General features: G+C 22.5%; 1 protein-coding gene across 3 annotated transcripts in view; it reads right to left on the bottom strand.

The window, feature by feature from the left end:
* The window catches only part of LOC113554788 (longitudinals lacking protein-like), a 360,082-nt gene that overhangs the window by 5,680 nt on the left and 337,754 nt on the right, over window positions 1-16,648 (bottom strand). The window contains exon 5 of one of the 3 annotated variants that reach the window (XM_026958789.1): window positions 2,530-2,783. The exons of the other annotated variants lie outside the window; for them this stretch is intronic. Within the exon in view, the coding sequence (XP_026814590.1) occupies window positions 2,545-2,783 (239 nt within the window). The 3' untranslated portion in view covers window positions 2,530-2,544. Of the gene's footprint in view, window positions 1-2,529; window positions 2,784-16,648 lie in introns of those variants that run through there. 3 annotated transcript variants of the gene reach the window in all.

Raw genomic sequence — 16,648 nt, 5'->3', positions numbered from 1 at the left:
CATTGTAAAACGTGTCAATAACATAAATTATAATGCATGTGTATACAACTGTATTCCATAAGACTACTAATTGTTAGTGCTAATAAAATACAAATTCAATTATTTTACTATTTTTTTAAATTATTTACTTTAATAGAATACTGTAAATAATATATAATTTTTGACAATGTATATATTAGATTGCAAATGGTTTTGTAATAAAATAAATTTCAAAATATTTAATGTGTTTTTTTGTTTTAATTTTCTTATCTACATTGAATTTTAACTTTACTGATATGTACCACAAAATATAATAAATATTCTGCATTGCAATTTGGGCTTAATATAGTACATTAGTACCTACATACAATGTTGTCTGAGATTTTTATTATTTACATTGTAAGAAGCATCAATTATAAAAATTATATTATATGCATATATAAAGGACTTCTACTAAAACCCTACCAATTTTTGGTGATAGTGAACATTCAATTTATTTTACCATTTTAAAATAATTAACCTTTTAGATCACTTAGAATAATTAGTAAGCAATCAACAAACAGACATATGAATATAATAAGTTGTTAATAATGTTTATTTGTATTCATTATACCTAAATAGACATAATAAACTCCCAAATTTGATATATTTACTATTTTTTTCCTTTGGTAACAAACAAAAGAAATAGTAGATAATATTATTTATTATTTTTGACAAGTGAACCAAACTTTAAATTATCTTGAAATAAAACACATTTTATTATACTAATCAATTATTTTATGAATTCTCATCAAGTGGAATTTTAAGTGATGATTTCTAGAAAAACGCTTGAAACATATTCTGCATTGAAATTTTGGCGCGACACCACATTCGTACACCAAATGTTGTCTGAGATTATGCTTTCTATGAGGACCTTTATAACATTTACCACATTTGTTTGGACATTTGGCTGGATCTATTTGTGTTATCAAATTAAGTTGAGGTAACCAAGATATTTCTAAAAAAAATAAAATCAAAACAATTAATATTGGTCAATATGACATTTGAATAATTAATATATAAGGTGCATCAATCATATAAATTAAAATACATGTATATACAATAGTTTTTCACAAAACTACTAGATGTAAGTGAAAATTTAATACACATTAAATTATTTCACCATTTTAAAATAACTTTTGTAGAGCACTCGGTGTAATTAGCAACTTATCAATAAACTAACACAATAGTATATGTTGTTATACATTTATATTTTTTAAACATAGATAAACATAATATAAATTCCTAAATATAATACTATTTTTTCATAATATTATTATTATTATTGTATGATAGTTTAATAAATATATTTTTTATTTTTTTTTATTTATCAGTGCTAGAGTATAAAGAGGCTATTTATTGGCATATATTGTTTGAGTATATTTAGTCTTGTGGGTCAATAAAATCAATTTAAAATTGTTTTAAATAAATATGTATATAATTTATTTATTTGTTGGTCCACAAAAATGTATTACTTCTCATATCAAATGTATAGTTATTTAATATACTTCATATTATTTTAATTAAGTCCAAACTAAATACAAAAACTAAATTTAACATTAAAAGTGTCGATACATTTATATAATATACAAATTAAATTCAAAAAATAAATAACATTTGATAAAATGTTTTAAAAACTATGTAATAACTTGTGTATCAAATTATTTTGTTAAATACATTTTGAATATTAAATATGATTCATATGTTATATACAACTTGAAATTATTACAAATAGCTAATTGTACAATGAAATTATTGCAAATTAGCTCTGTAAATATAAATCATATATAATTTAAGAGTTTATAGTTTTACCTTTATACAAAAAACTACAACTATACAATAAAATTTCTGTATAATTTAATTTATTTTTTATATATCTTTTTTATTTACCAAGCTATATATTTAAATTCTTAAGTAAGTATATCTGAATTGGATTTAAAAATTATTCAAGAGGGAGGGAACGTTTTAAAATTATGAAGCTACATAAATGTTAAATACAAAAAAATGAGAAAGTAAGCCCTCCCTTCCAGACATCAATGCATACAATAATTAATTATAATTTTTTTGAAGTTGGTAATACATTGTACCTATTAATATTTATTTATCATAAATATTTAATATCTATAAAAATAACTTAAATTATAATAAAATGTATCTAACCTTAGTTTTGAAAAAATAAACTGTTTAAAACTAACAGCCTTAAATTTGATACATATTTTTATTTTAATACTACCCAAGAAGGAGAAGGGGCATGGCGCATCCTACTTGTAAACACCAATAGGTGTACGAATAGGTGTACCAATAGGTACGCAATATAGATTCAAATCTGTAGTTAAATATTGAGGCGTATAATTCTTGTGTATGGACTAGTAATAAATATTTTATTTAACAATTAAAATAAGCTACTAATAGGTATAAATGAAAATAACTTCATCCGATAGTTTTGATTTTTTTATGTAAAATTTTGTGAGTTTATATCAGTATTTAATAACTTAAAATAAACCAGATTATAAGCATTTTACTATGTTATACAATTATTTTATGTATTCTAATTAAATGATACTTTAATTGAGGATTTCTAGCAAAACGTTTGAAACATATTCTGCATTGAAATTTTGGTATAACACCACATTCATATACCAAATGTTGTCTGAGATGATGTTTTCTATAAGGTCCTTTATACAATTTACCACATTTGTTTGGACAAATGGCTGGATCTAATTGTGTTATCCAATTGAGTTTAGCTAACCAACTGCAAGGCAACTCTAAAATTAAAAAATTAAAATAGTTAATTTTATTAAGTATGATAAATATAATATTATAAATTATCAAATATTAAAATTGTAAGATATGCCATTTATATATTATGCATATAAAATTCTCCACACCCCATTACCAATTGTTAGTGCTAATGCAATGCACATTAAATTACTGTTAATTATAAAATAATTAACTAGCTATCCCATTAAGAATAAAATATCTAATTAAGATTGTTTTAAAGAATATTATATGTATATGTATAGTTTATATTTATATGTTTACCAAAAATTGTAGACCATAGACCATCATTTTTAATATGAATCTTAAATCTACTGATTTAAATATATTATTTCAATTATTTTAATGTGTAGTGATTATTGAAAAGAAAAAACAATTTATGAATAATAGCATACATGAAACGAAAATGTATTTTATTAATAAAACTATAGTTGTGAATACCTATTATACTATTGTTATGATTGTGTGTTTGAATGGTTCTTGACCAATCTGTATAATAAGTTGTTTAAATCAAGATGAAATTAACATAATATAGTTTAAACAAACTTTCTTATCATTATAAAAAAAAACTATACAAAATTAATAAACGTTAGAATTATAAAATTTATGAACAGATATTGAATGGATTTTCAGTGTATGCTTACGAGCAAATTTTCTTAAACAAAGTATACATTGGAATTGTGGATTAACACCACACGCATAAATCAAATGTTTTTTGAGATTACGTTTGCGATCCAATCCTCTATACTCATGACCACAACCATTTGGACAGATTGCTGGGTCATTTTTACTAGCTTTATTTAATATCTCATTCATATGATAATCTGTAAATATAAAATTTGAATTATATTTAAAAAAAAATATAATGCTAATGACCTAGCTATAAAAGCAAATATGAATAATATATATAGGCATAAATTTTCCACTGAGTTGTTTTGTTAACTTCAATAGCGTATAAATATTTTTAGAATATAAATCAAAATTTAATAAGAAAATATCTTACAATATAATTTGAAACAAACAAAACAAATTAGGTTGTTGCATACTTCAAATAAAATATTATTATATTTATTTTAACTGAAATATGATTGACAATCTATCATGTTGTAATTTATTAGAATTTGCTTATATTTAAATTTTTATTTTGAAAAACAGAGCAAAATTTATATTAATTAGTAGTAATATAATATACTGTAATATATGATTATTACTAAATGGTTTTTGGAAAACTATATATTTGAAATTTTGGCTGAACACCACATGAATTATTATTTTATTTCTTTTTTTCATATAATCAAATGGTTTTGAATGCCACTGAAGTTTCTTATACTTAAATAAACATATGTATATTAAATGTCATTGACAATTTATTTTATTATTTTAATTTAAAGGTTAAATTTAATTCAAAATCATTTATACTTATTTATGTGTTCCTAGTTTTGATAGTATTGTTAGATATACAAGGTTTCATTTATTAAATGTAAATTTTTTAGACTTATATTTTCATGTTAACTTTAATTATGGTGTGAAAATTTTTTTTTTTAATGTTGCCAGTATTCCTTAAAATATTTACTGTTGAGTGCACATTTTTTAAGAAACTAAAAAACTTGAATACCAAATATTTTTTTATAGACTAACAAATAATTTGGTCAAAATGCCTAAAAAGTTTACAAAATTTAGTATGTTTTTCATTTTTTACATTCAACAGCTTATAAGAGGGGATCAACATTTTAAGCCTGATAATCCTGCTTTCCAATTTTGAACTTAATACATATCATTTTTATGTGTAGTATAAACAACTTAATACATTAAAAATTATAGTTTTCCCATTTAAATGAATATTTACTTAATTAATAAAAACAAGGTAACATTGCACTTATTTTAATAAAAAAGAATTAACATTATCAAACACCAAATTATATAATAATATGAATACTGAACATAATATATATTATATTACATATTTGATTTAGATGTATGAACATGAAAATACTTAGTATAGTTTATTAGTTATAAATGTTATAACTCGTACAAGTAGTAATAAAAATAAAACAATTTACATATATTTTAGATATATTTATCATTAAATCTTATTAATTGAAAACCTATCAAACTAAAAAGATGTTCGATTTATGATTTAAAAAAATGTATGTAACTACAATTTAAAATATACAATTCTTTTTATACCAAATTTAAATTTGAACATAAAACAAAAAAAAATTGCATTTTATTAGGTATTTATATATTGTATGTTTAATCCGTTGAAAATGTATAAACACCAGATATTTTATTTAAAATTATTTTTATTGTTCTATACATTTTATTATTTTTGTACTATAAGTATACTGGTTTATCAGGTGTTAAATTTCTACAAATTATATACATATATATGTGTTGTGTGTTTTATTAAAACACTTATGATATAACTATATAAATCAAGATGAACTGAATTCAGGTATAGTACAAAGTAAAATAAAATATTCATGTATTATTTCAGTTATAGTTTTTTACATTGAAGCTATATAAAATTAAATCAAATTAGAATTAAACTATTTGTTTATGAATAGATAATAGATGGCTTTTTAATGTATGTTTGCGAGCAAATTTTCTTGAGCAAACTACACATTGAAATTGTGGATTTTTTCCACACGCGTATATCAAATGTTTTTTGAGATTGTGTTTACGGTGTGTACCAATATAAGAATGACCACAACCATTTGGACAGAATACTGGATCATTTTCAATTACTTTATTTAATAACTCCATCATTGTACTCTCTGTAAATATAATATTTTAGTTGATATATCAGTTAACTATAAGTATGTAATAACAACTATAGTCTATAGTTGATGTTGAAATACATAAATTTTTTAAAATAATTAAAGCAACTGATACTACATGTATATTGTCCAAAAAACAACAAAACCACACAGGAATTGCGAGAATGTCTTAGTGAAAAATTTTATATTAATTAATAATTATAATAAAAAAAAACACATATAAAACCTTAGAGGATTTTATACATTGGTCTATTATTATTAACATTTTCAAAAATATCTTCATTATTTGGTTTAAAAGTTGATGTTTTGAATATATTTCACTGACAAATCTCAGAGTGATCTTGTTTTTGATATCTTTTGTCGAACGGTGATTTTCAACATAATAGAACACATTTAAAATAAGAAAATCTTGGTTTAACAAAAGGTATTAAAAACAAAGCTAATCCAAAGATAACATTGCATTATGTTCCAATGTTACTTTTTAAATAAAAATAAAATGGATACTTCTAAAAATTAAACATAAAATATTATAGGTAAGAGAGAATAGTTTTTTGCTTCATATATTCCTCAATTATGTACTTGCAATTAAATCTGAAGGTTTTTATTAAAATTTATGAATAAAGTTATGTGCAATCAGTGGCAGATCTTTTTATTGGTGGGGGGGGCTAACATTATTCCTATTAATCGCTCCCCTCCTTTTGAATACAACACTGTGTAGTATAATATATTTTAAAACAAAGATAATAAATTAAGTTATATTTTTAAAATCAAAATAGGAAAATATTTTAAAATATAAACATTTTAAATTTTTAATCCTGATAAATTAAGTTTTTTATAATGAGTCACATACGATAATCATTAATCTAATGTTCGCTTACTTGATTACCTCTAATCCTGTTGAGATAAGCAGAAATTGGTTACCTACAGCTTGGTAACTGAATCAAGGCTAGTTCGAAATTAATTGAAGCTTTTTTTATTTTAAATAATTGGTTTAGTATTTTTCAGTACTAGGATAATAACCTATGAAAACAGACTACTCTAGCGTGTTGCATGTTATAGTTTAAGCTTTTACACTCATGACTATCTAGGAAAATTTAAATATTTCCAAAATAAGATAAAATTAAAAAATGTTATACTATGTTTCAATAATATGTAATTTTTATCCGTATTTAAATCATACATACATAGCAACAAATATGTAGATACAAATTCAATAATATATGAACATTTTAAGTACCAAGTTTATGTTACAAAAATATATTTATTACAAAATCTATTGATGAACATTGGATAAATGATACAATAACAATTGTTTTTGCCTAAATGGTTTTCCGCAATAATTACAATAAAATTGTGGATTAATGCCACACAGACACATAAACCAAATGATATTTGAGATTGTATTTTTGATTTTTACCAATATATGACCAACTACAACAAATTGGACAAAACATTAGATATTTTTCATAAAACTGATTTGGAAATTTAACTGAAAATATAATATTTAAATTAGTTTTTATCATGTATAAAATATATAAAATGTACTGTAGTTGATGTTGATATATATAATTCTTTTAAAATAGCTATAAGCAGCTGATGTTAAAATATTTTTTTGTACAAAACTGTAATACAGTTAATCTAATAATTGAATGACAGAAAAATATATTTACGTTACCTAATTAATAATTATAATAAAAACCATTTATAATATTGATGAAGCTTTCATGTAATAGTCTATAATTATAAACATTTTCAATAATATCTCTATTACTTTCATTAAATGTTGACTTTTTGAATATATAATTCAGTATCAAACTTCAAAGTGTTCCTGTTTCTGTTATTTTACGTTGAACTATGATTTTCATTCAATACTGCGAATGAAAATTAGAAGACAAAAATCACGATATTGAAATATAGTCTGAATACCTGTCATTAAAATCCAAAAGGTATGGGTGAAGTAATGTATAATTTATTTTAAGACAGCAGAAACATAATATTAAGTTGTTGTGTTTTTAAATCAAAATATACTTTATTTATAAAATTTAAATAGTACTACATTTTTAAATACATAAATGATATCAAATTTAACCGTGTTAAATAATACGAGTAAGTTGTTGATGATTGTTCATAATATGATAATCTAATGATTTTTTATTTCTAACAATTTTTTTGCAATATTTACATTCTAATTTTGGTCTAACAAAGCATGATGTTAAGTTTAAATGTCTTTTTAGATTATTTTGGCGATATCTTCCATTTAACAAATTACCACAATTGTATGGGCGCAATATTGGGTCATTTGAACTAGCTCTATATGATATTTCCATAATGGCATTCTCTGCAAATATAACATTTCAATTATAGTATTAACTAAATAAAATTGATATGGAAAATTCAAAGGACTGTTACATACATTTAATATTAACTAAAAATAATTATTTAACATAATACATGAATATTATATAATATTTTGACTTAAATATTGAATTCAATTGAATCTATATTATTAAGTTCCAAAAAACAATAACATATTAGTGATTTAGTTAAGTAACAAATGTTAAGTTGGTTAAGGATTCATAAGTTTGTCGTGATTTAGGCAAACTCAAATTGTTCTAAATTAAGTTATATAAGTATACTCTATTCGCCGAGAGACCACTTCGCGAGTCCTACTGACGGAAGGAAATACAGGCGGACGTCCCGTAGCCGTCAAGTCGAGTTTTAGTCAGTCGCGTAGGTCCGGTCTCTCGGTGAATTTAGTATAAAAACTTTATAGTTGACACTACAGTTAAATATATACTATTTATTCATTTTTGATACAGTATATTATAGTAACTAGTATATACAATATAAATAGGCATAACCGATTAGCCAATATTGATAAATGATAATGGCATAAACACGCGAATGAATATTGTAAGGATGGTTGACGGGGACATATAGTTAAAAAAAATTCTTATAAGTACTTCATAAAGAAACATAAAACCACCTAATATAATAAAATACGTTTTACCATTCTAAAAACTTGTAATAGTATATTTTTTTTAATATTTAAGTAAGTATAAGAAAAAATAAATATAAAATCTGTAATTATTGTAAACAATTTTTTATTTTTACAATGGTGTTTTTAATTTTTAAAACGTGCATGTTTGATGAACTGTTATCATGTGATACTTCAACGATTGGTTTTTTCTGAATTGTTTTTGGCAAACTGTACATTGAAATTGTGGATTAATGCCACACGCATAGTTTAAATGATGTTTGAGATTATTTTTGCGGTTTGTACCTTTATACGATCGGCCACAACCATTTGGACAAAACATTGGATCTTTTTCAAAAGTCTTACTCATGTAATTAACTGAAACTATAACATAAAAATATATCGTCGACAAATTATAGTTATTTTATCAATACTAAAGTGCTAAATTTAATTTTTAACGTGCTTTTTTGCATACTTCTGAGTAGGTAATTAGATTACATTAACTATTGCAAAATTAATATTAGAACACTTCTTTATAAATATAAAATAAAATTTAATTTTTGTAATTTAAAATATAAATGATTAAAACTAAATACATAATTAGCTAAAAATGGTCATGTAATTTCGTTTACGCCCGAATGGTTTTCGACAAAATGTACAATAAAATTGTACACTTAAATTTAAAAAATAAAATTGTGGCCACATGCTTATACAATTGATTTTTGAGATTGTGTTAGTGTTTCCTACTATACTATTGGCTACAACTGTTTTGAGAAAATAATAAATCTTTTTAAAAAGCCTGATACTGATAATATAATATTTAAATTATTTTATATCAGCTACAAAAGTTAGGAATGCTTTTTTCATGTTCAAAAAATACTAAACACTTTTTCTCCGAGAATATTGGGTTTAAAAAATAAATCGATATCCTTAATATTAGTCGATATTCGATATCGTCTAACGCTGATCCTCGCCTATAATATTACATGTATAAACTGTCTGATCATCGGGGGCAACTAATGTATATTTATTAATTACTTTTTTTTACAACAGAGATTCCCAAAGTGGTCTATATCGATTCTGACCTGTCTATGTTAACGAAAAAAAATAGCGGGTGCATGCGATTTAAATAGGGATCCCCGAAAGTTATTAAGTCAAAAATACTTGTATCGTAATTTAATTTAATTTGCGTTATCTGTCATTTTAATTATTAAAAAAATTAAATAAATATTGTTATTATTAAAGAAATAAAGGTATTAATGAAAACAAACTTACAAGTTTTTTATTTTTAAAAAATGCACTCCATAGTAAACTCTATTTAAGTGAGCAGTTACGGGTAAGTTATAAAAAACACCTATAAAACACCTATATAGATGAATTTGTAAAAATTAAATTTTAGGGGTTTATGAAAATTCAAAATATTGGCACATGGTTTACGGTGAAAAAAGTTTGTGAACCTCTGGTTTACAATATAAGAGAGAAGTACATATTTTTATTTTTGGAAGCTACTAGTATACACTGTTTGTAAAAATAAATTTTTAATGTGTTTTAAGCATATTTATTTTATGATCATTACTCATTAAGATCTCATTTCTTTTAGAACAATTTTTTTATATTTTGACTTACAATTCAATTATCATTATAGTATTACAAATAATATATTTAATCCTCATAACCATCAAGTAAATTTCCATTTTTTTTTTTTAAACTCCAAATATTTTACTTCTGTAGCAAACAGCATTTAATAAACACAAGTATAGACATATATTTAGTAATTTTAATACAATCAAAACAATAAATTAAAATTATAAATACAAAGTTTATTTTACAAAAGTAAAATTTTTAAAATGTATTTTCTTGATGAATTATGCTAACAATCACTTATTATAGCAGAATTGTTTTCATCGAAATTTACTATAAAATTGTGTTTGCGGTTTGAACCTTTGTATGATAAACACTTTTTAATATTTTTAAATACATTTATTTGATGAACATTTGTTTTTTCTGAATTTTCTTAGACAAATTGAAATTTTTCATTAATACCAGTCATACATTTAACAATTTTTGAAGTTCTGTTTGCAGTTTATATCTTTGTACAAAAGCAAACAATTACTTGGATAAGGCAATAAATTTTCTTCATTTGGGGTTAGATGTTTTTCAAAAAACTGATTCCGCGTACTTGACTGAAAATATTATATTCAAATTAATTTAAATCATTGATAAAATATAATTAATTAGACTGCTATAGAGGTAATACTTATTTTGTATTAAGCTTAAATTATGCTTTAAGCTTATTTTTTTTGAGGATCATTAAAATTAATCTTTCTGTATTTTTGGTTTACATTTGAATTACTATTAAAATATTAAAAATGATATACTCCATCATTTTAGAAATTACATAAAATTAATTAAAATTCCATTATTTTAGTTTAAATAATCTTAATAGGTGTCACAATTTAAAAAAAATATAAATATCCTAAATATAAATATAGTTAATATTTTAATACAATTAAAATACTAGATTAAAATTCTAAATGCAAAGTTTATATTACAAGTATATATTTTTAAAGTTTATTTTTTTTATGAACAATGATCTAATGATATTGTAACAATTACTTTTGCCTGAATTGTTATCAGAAAAATAAAATTGTGAATTAATGTCACACGCATAATTCAAATGAGATTTTTTTTAAATTTTTACAATAACATTGGTAATAAATGTTGTTATAACTTGTAATTTGCTTATTTATAAGAAGATTAGAATTGATTATTTATTGAACTAAATTTCTATGTTTAGGGTTTAATTTTAATAACTATTATATACCGTTAATATATAGATGACAGTATTCCTTAAACTATAGTATTGTTAGTATTTTGTTATTACAATTCAAATACTAGATTAAATTTCCGAATACAAAGTTTATTTTACAAAAATGTATAGTTTTTAAAGTACATTTTCTTGATGAATAGTGGTTAAATGATACTGTAATGATCGCTTATGTCTGAATTGTTTTCCACAAAAATTACAATCAAATTGTGGATTAATACCACACACATAAACCAAATGATATTTGAGATTGTTTTTGCAGTTAGTACCAGTGTACGATCGACCACAACCATTTGGACAAGACAATGCATTTTTTCCAAAAGTCTGATTCACATAATTAACTGAAAATATAATATTTAAATTATTTTCTATCAATAAAAAATAATTAAGAATGCTATAGCATTAATACTACAATTGATTTTTAACGTGCTTTTTGCGTATTTATGCTCAAGAATCTTTAGAATTTATCTCTGTTTAATTACGTTTTTATACTTGAGTTCAAATTTAAATTGGGTAATATTATATTATTAACAGTATTTTATATCCTTATAACTTAAAATATAAAATTATACTTTTAAAAATTTCTAAATATGCAATTTGTGTAACTGCCAGTATTTTCAAAACGTTTAGGTAATAAATAATAAATTTAAAATGAAAATTCTATTTTAAAAAAAAGTTTTTACTTAGTACATAATTATATAATTTGCTTATTAATTTATAATATTGAAAAGATATTAATTGTTCTAGTCAAATATTATTACATTAATTACAACATAGCATAATATAACGTTTGAGATTGTGTTTGCGATATTTTCCTTTAAAAGAATGACCACAACCATTTGGATATAACATTAGATTACATTGTCTGGGACACTCTCCAAAAATTGCATTATGATGAATTGATCTGGAACAATTTAATTCAATATTTTAGAAAGGAACTAGTTAAGATATTGTTAGTTAATTTGTATAGCTATTTAAAGCTAAAGTATAAACATTATCATATTTGCATTTTCAAGTATTATTCTATTATACTACTGAAAATATTTCAATTTAAAATTATTCATTTTTTTTTTTTTTTGTGAAGAAACTTATAGAAAAATATATAGAAATGAAATGGGTTTTAGTTTCTAAAAATACATGTAACGATAAATATAAATAAATAAAATTAACTTTAATTGTTAACATGCATCTTAAATGGAATATACATGAGTATGTGGTAAATGATAATAATGATATCTTTAATTGCATAATTCATACATATTGAATTATGTAAGGAATAAAGACACTAAATATTATAATTATTTAACCATACAAACATATAAACAGAATTTAATATTATAAATATCATATTGTACATCTTTTGATATCATTCATCACAGGTTTCTGTAATATTTTACCAATTCAATATAAATACATTTCATGATAATTTAATTTCAATATTAGAGAAGAATATACAATTTATCTATATATACCACATATATACCTACTTATTATTTTAACAACAATTTTAATACAATAAATATGAGTATTATATAACTTCCTAATATATAATATATATATAACATATACACAAAACAAACTTAGAGTCCTAGACATACATAATATAGTATTATAATATTATAACACATGTTAAATTTAAATTGTATTTAATACTTTTAAAGAGGACACTATACCAGCATACTATATTGTCTTTGTCTTATGAATGTATAACATAGCAAATTTGTGTGTAACAATTTCAATTTTTTATAATAAATATAGCTAATCTAAGCTTTAATAAAAATTTGAATTTTCCTATTATTAAATTATGTAAGGCAGTTAACACGAAGAAACTTAACCAAAAGACAAATACGTGTCCATTTGACATAAGAGCATTTGTATTAGGAACAAGTCACATTTTTGACATCAATCTTTGCTAAAATTACATCTACATAAATATAAAATAATATCCATTAATATAGACTACCTATAGTAGGGTAATCGAAAATTTTGCCTTATGGCATATAGAAAAGGCGCGGTTGAACAAACAAATTTGTTATGTCATACTTACGCCACATCATATGGACCCACATAGCTTATAATAAAAATGAGTATACAAATATGTAAAACATAGGAAAATTAAAAAATCAACAGTGGTAAATTGCATAACTCATTTTAATTAAAAAAGTACCTACCTATGCAGTATAATGACTTTTTTTAATTTTGAAAATATAAAATATAAATATAATATTTACATTTTATTTTATTCTAATCTATATTTTAATGGACATTGTGTGAATTTACTCTGTGGACTGTCAAAGTTTCTTTTCTTGTATACTTTTTTAAGCAAATATCACAACTATATTTGAATAAAGATGTCACTTCACATTCGAATGATAAATGTCTTTTCAGATTACCCTTACGGTTTTTTCCACTATAAGACCGACCGCAAGCATATGGACAAAAAACAGGATCTTCCAAGATTAATCCTTCAAACAGTTTAACTACAACAGTGTAAAATATAAAACAAATTAATATTTAATTAATAAATAATTATAACAGATCATAGAGGTACAATGGCCTACCAATACTATAAATAGATTCAATTTAGTGATATCCATGCAAGTTATAAAAAAAAGCCGTCACTTAAATTACAATTTATTACGTCATATGTTACAATGTGTTATATACAAACACATGTAATAAATATTAAGAAATAATTTACTCACTCCAAAAATGTTTTAGAGAGGAATTGGTTTAATAGTTACTTTATTTAAAAGGAAATATAATCCTAAATAAAAAAAAATTTCAAGTAAATAATTTAAAAAAAGATATTTTTAAATTATTATTTTTTTATATACATGTTTATTAGGAATATTCATACTTTAGTTAATTTTTTGATAATCTATTTAATTAATATTCAAATATTAGCAATTAGTATATATGTACAACAAATGAATAAGCAATTCATATATTGTGCATAATGTGGCCAATAATGTGTAGCCTAATGTCTACAACCTGGGAATAAAGTTGTTCATAAAAAATAAAATAATTAAAAACATAGCATACAATTTGTTATCAAATAAAAAAAATATCACAGATTTAAACATGAGCAAACGTATATAAAGAATTATACTGTTGAAATAAAATACACTCACATACTATATGCGTATAATGCTGCAATTTAGATTTATAACATATTTACTAACTTATAAATAATGGTTAACTAATTAATTCTTTAATAGCTAATTTACATTATAGTTATAACTAATTTCTTGTACACATTTTGCATAGAGTAATATTTTGAAAAATTATGAATTTGTGAAACAGCAAGTATGTACAACTATTTCAAATTATTTAATAGTTTAATTTCTATTGTATATATCTATTGTATATCTATTAAAATTAAAACTATTGTAATGTACAATATTTGATTGTTAACAAAATAATAATACTAGCTATGCATAATATTATTTTTGATATATTGATTATTAAAACTTAGAATAATGTAAATTTATAAATACAATTTATACAATGTCATTAAAACATAATTTAAAACAGTGGTCAGCAACCTTTTTGAGTTCTCAGGAAACATTCACAAATTAAAAAGAGTGTGCAAGCCAGACAAAAATAAAATTTTTGTATTTTTAAATTATTAATTTTGAAAAAAATACTGTTTAAAACTTTAAAATAACAAAATGTATATATAAAAAAAAAATTTCGTTCTAGAATTTAAAGTGGACCATATACAATAGCGGCGTGGGCCGCCAGTTGTCAATCACTGATAAAAATATAAAATTAATATTACAACTGTAATAGTATTATAACTAAAGTTAATAAAAACGATATATTGATAGTGACAATAAAATTTAACAGTTTTATCCTTTTTATTTGTAGTGTAAAATATCATAATGCAATAAAAGATTAAAGAAAAAGATTCTACTTTGAAAATGGAACTGAAATGTTTTCAGTTCAATTAATCGATCCATGATATCTCCAACAGTTTAACAGTTAATGTTAGGTGTTATCACATCATATTTTTTAATGTTCTATGTACAACTACTAAATGTCGTTTTAAGTTTTCATTTCTAGTAAATTTCCTTAAACATATTCTGCACAAAAACATAGGCGCCACACCACACTCCAATTTCAAATGCTTTCTTAAATTACATTTTCGTTGCGGACCCCTATAAAGACGACCGCAATAATTCGGACACGGAACTGGGTCAGATTCGTATAACTTTTGAAATTTTGTGCAAACACCTGTAAACGTCATCAAAATGGATATTAACACTAATGTTATTGCCTTTAGCTAATACTGTGAACAAAAACATTTTAGAAGCAAGAGGATTATCGTTAAAGCTATATGCCTGTATACAGTGTGTATATATATATATACAGTGTGTATATATATATAATTAAACCTGCTAACTACCACAAAAGCGGCATGACAAATATCGCAAATTGTATCATATCTAATATAATATTTTATGAGATACTATTTATAGGAATAATTCAATAATATACTTATATATTATAAACTCTTTACTGCATAAATAATGACAATACAAAAAAACCTTGAAATTACAAAGATTATGTTATATTTTAACATTTGTTTTCAAACAAATTGCCGATGAAAACATTTGTACATATTATTTAATGTTGATAAGAATGAATACAAAGCATTAATTTAGTATTATTAGAATAATTTGAACGATTTTACTAATTATATTTATGTTTCCCAGTTAAAAATTTTGACCATGATTGTATTTGAATAACAAAACTTAGGTTTAGCAAAAACTAACATTTATTAATTTATACATAGGAACCTAGCATTGATCATGATTTCTGGTATATTGGATATTGGAAAGAGTGTTTAAATATTAAAATTAAACACAAGTTAATATATTTTTTTAAACAATTAAAAGTTTTTTTGCATACTGAACATAGTTAAATGAATAAATAGATCAAATTTTTATTTTAGAAACTTGATAATAATTGAAAATTCAATGTTATTTTATAAATAAATTTAATATAATATGTAATTTATATAGATCATAAAAATTATGAATGTTTGGTTACAATTTTATCATAGAGTAAAGAATATTTTACTACAGTAAATATTCAAACCAATTTTTATAGTATATTTTAAGCAGTGAATAATAACTAATGAGTAGTAGAATAGTATTATCAGAAGTTAAATGTATAATTTATTTATAAAATAAAAAAGTACTTAAACGTACAGTATAATAAATAATACTTACAGCAAACAATATATAATTAAAAAAGTAT

The sequence above is a fragment of the Rhopalosiphum maidis genome, chromosome 2 (genome assembly GCF_003676215.2).
Source record: "Rhopalosiphum maidis isolate BTI-1 chromosome 2, ASM367621v3, whole genome shotgun sequence".
Classification (NCBI taxonomy): Eukaryota; Metazoa; Arthropoda; class Insecta; order Hemiptera; family Aphididae; genus Rhopalosiphum; species Rhopalosiphum maidis.
The sequence above is the reverse complement of the archived record's forward strand: the minus strand, read 5'-3'. Positions and strand labels throughout refer to the sequence as shown.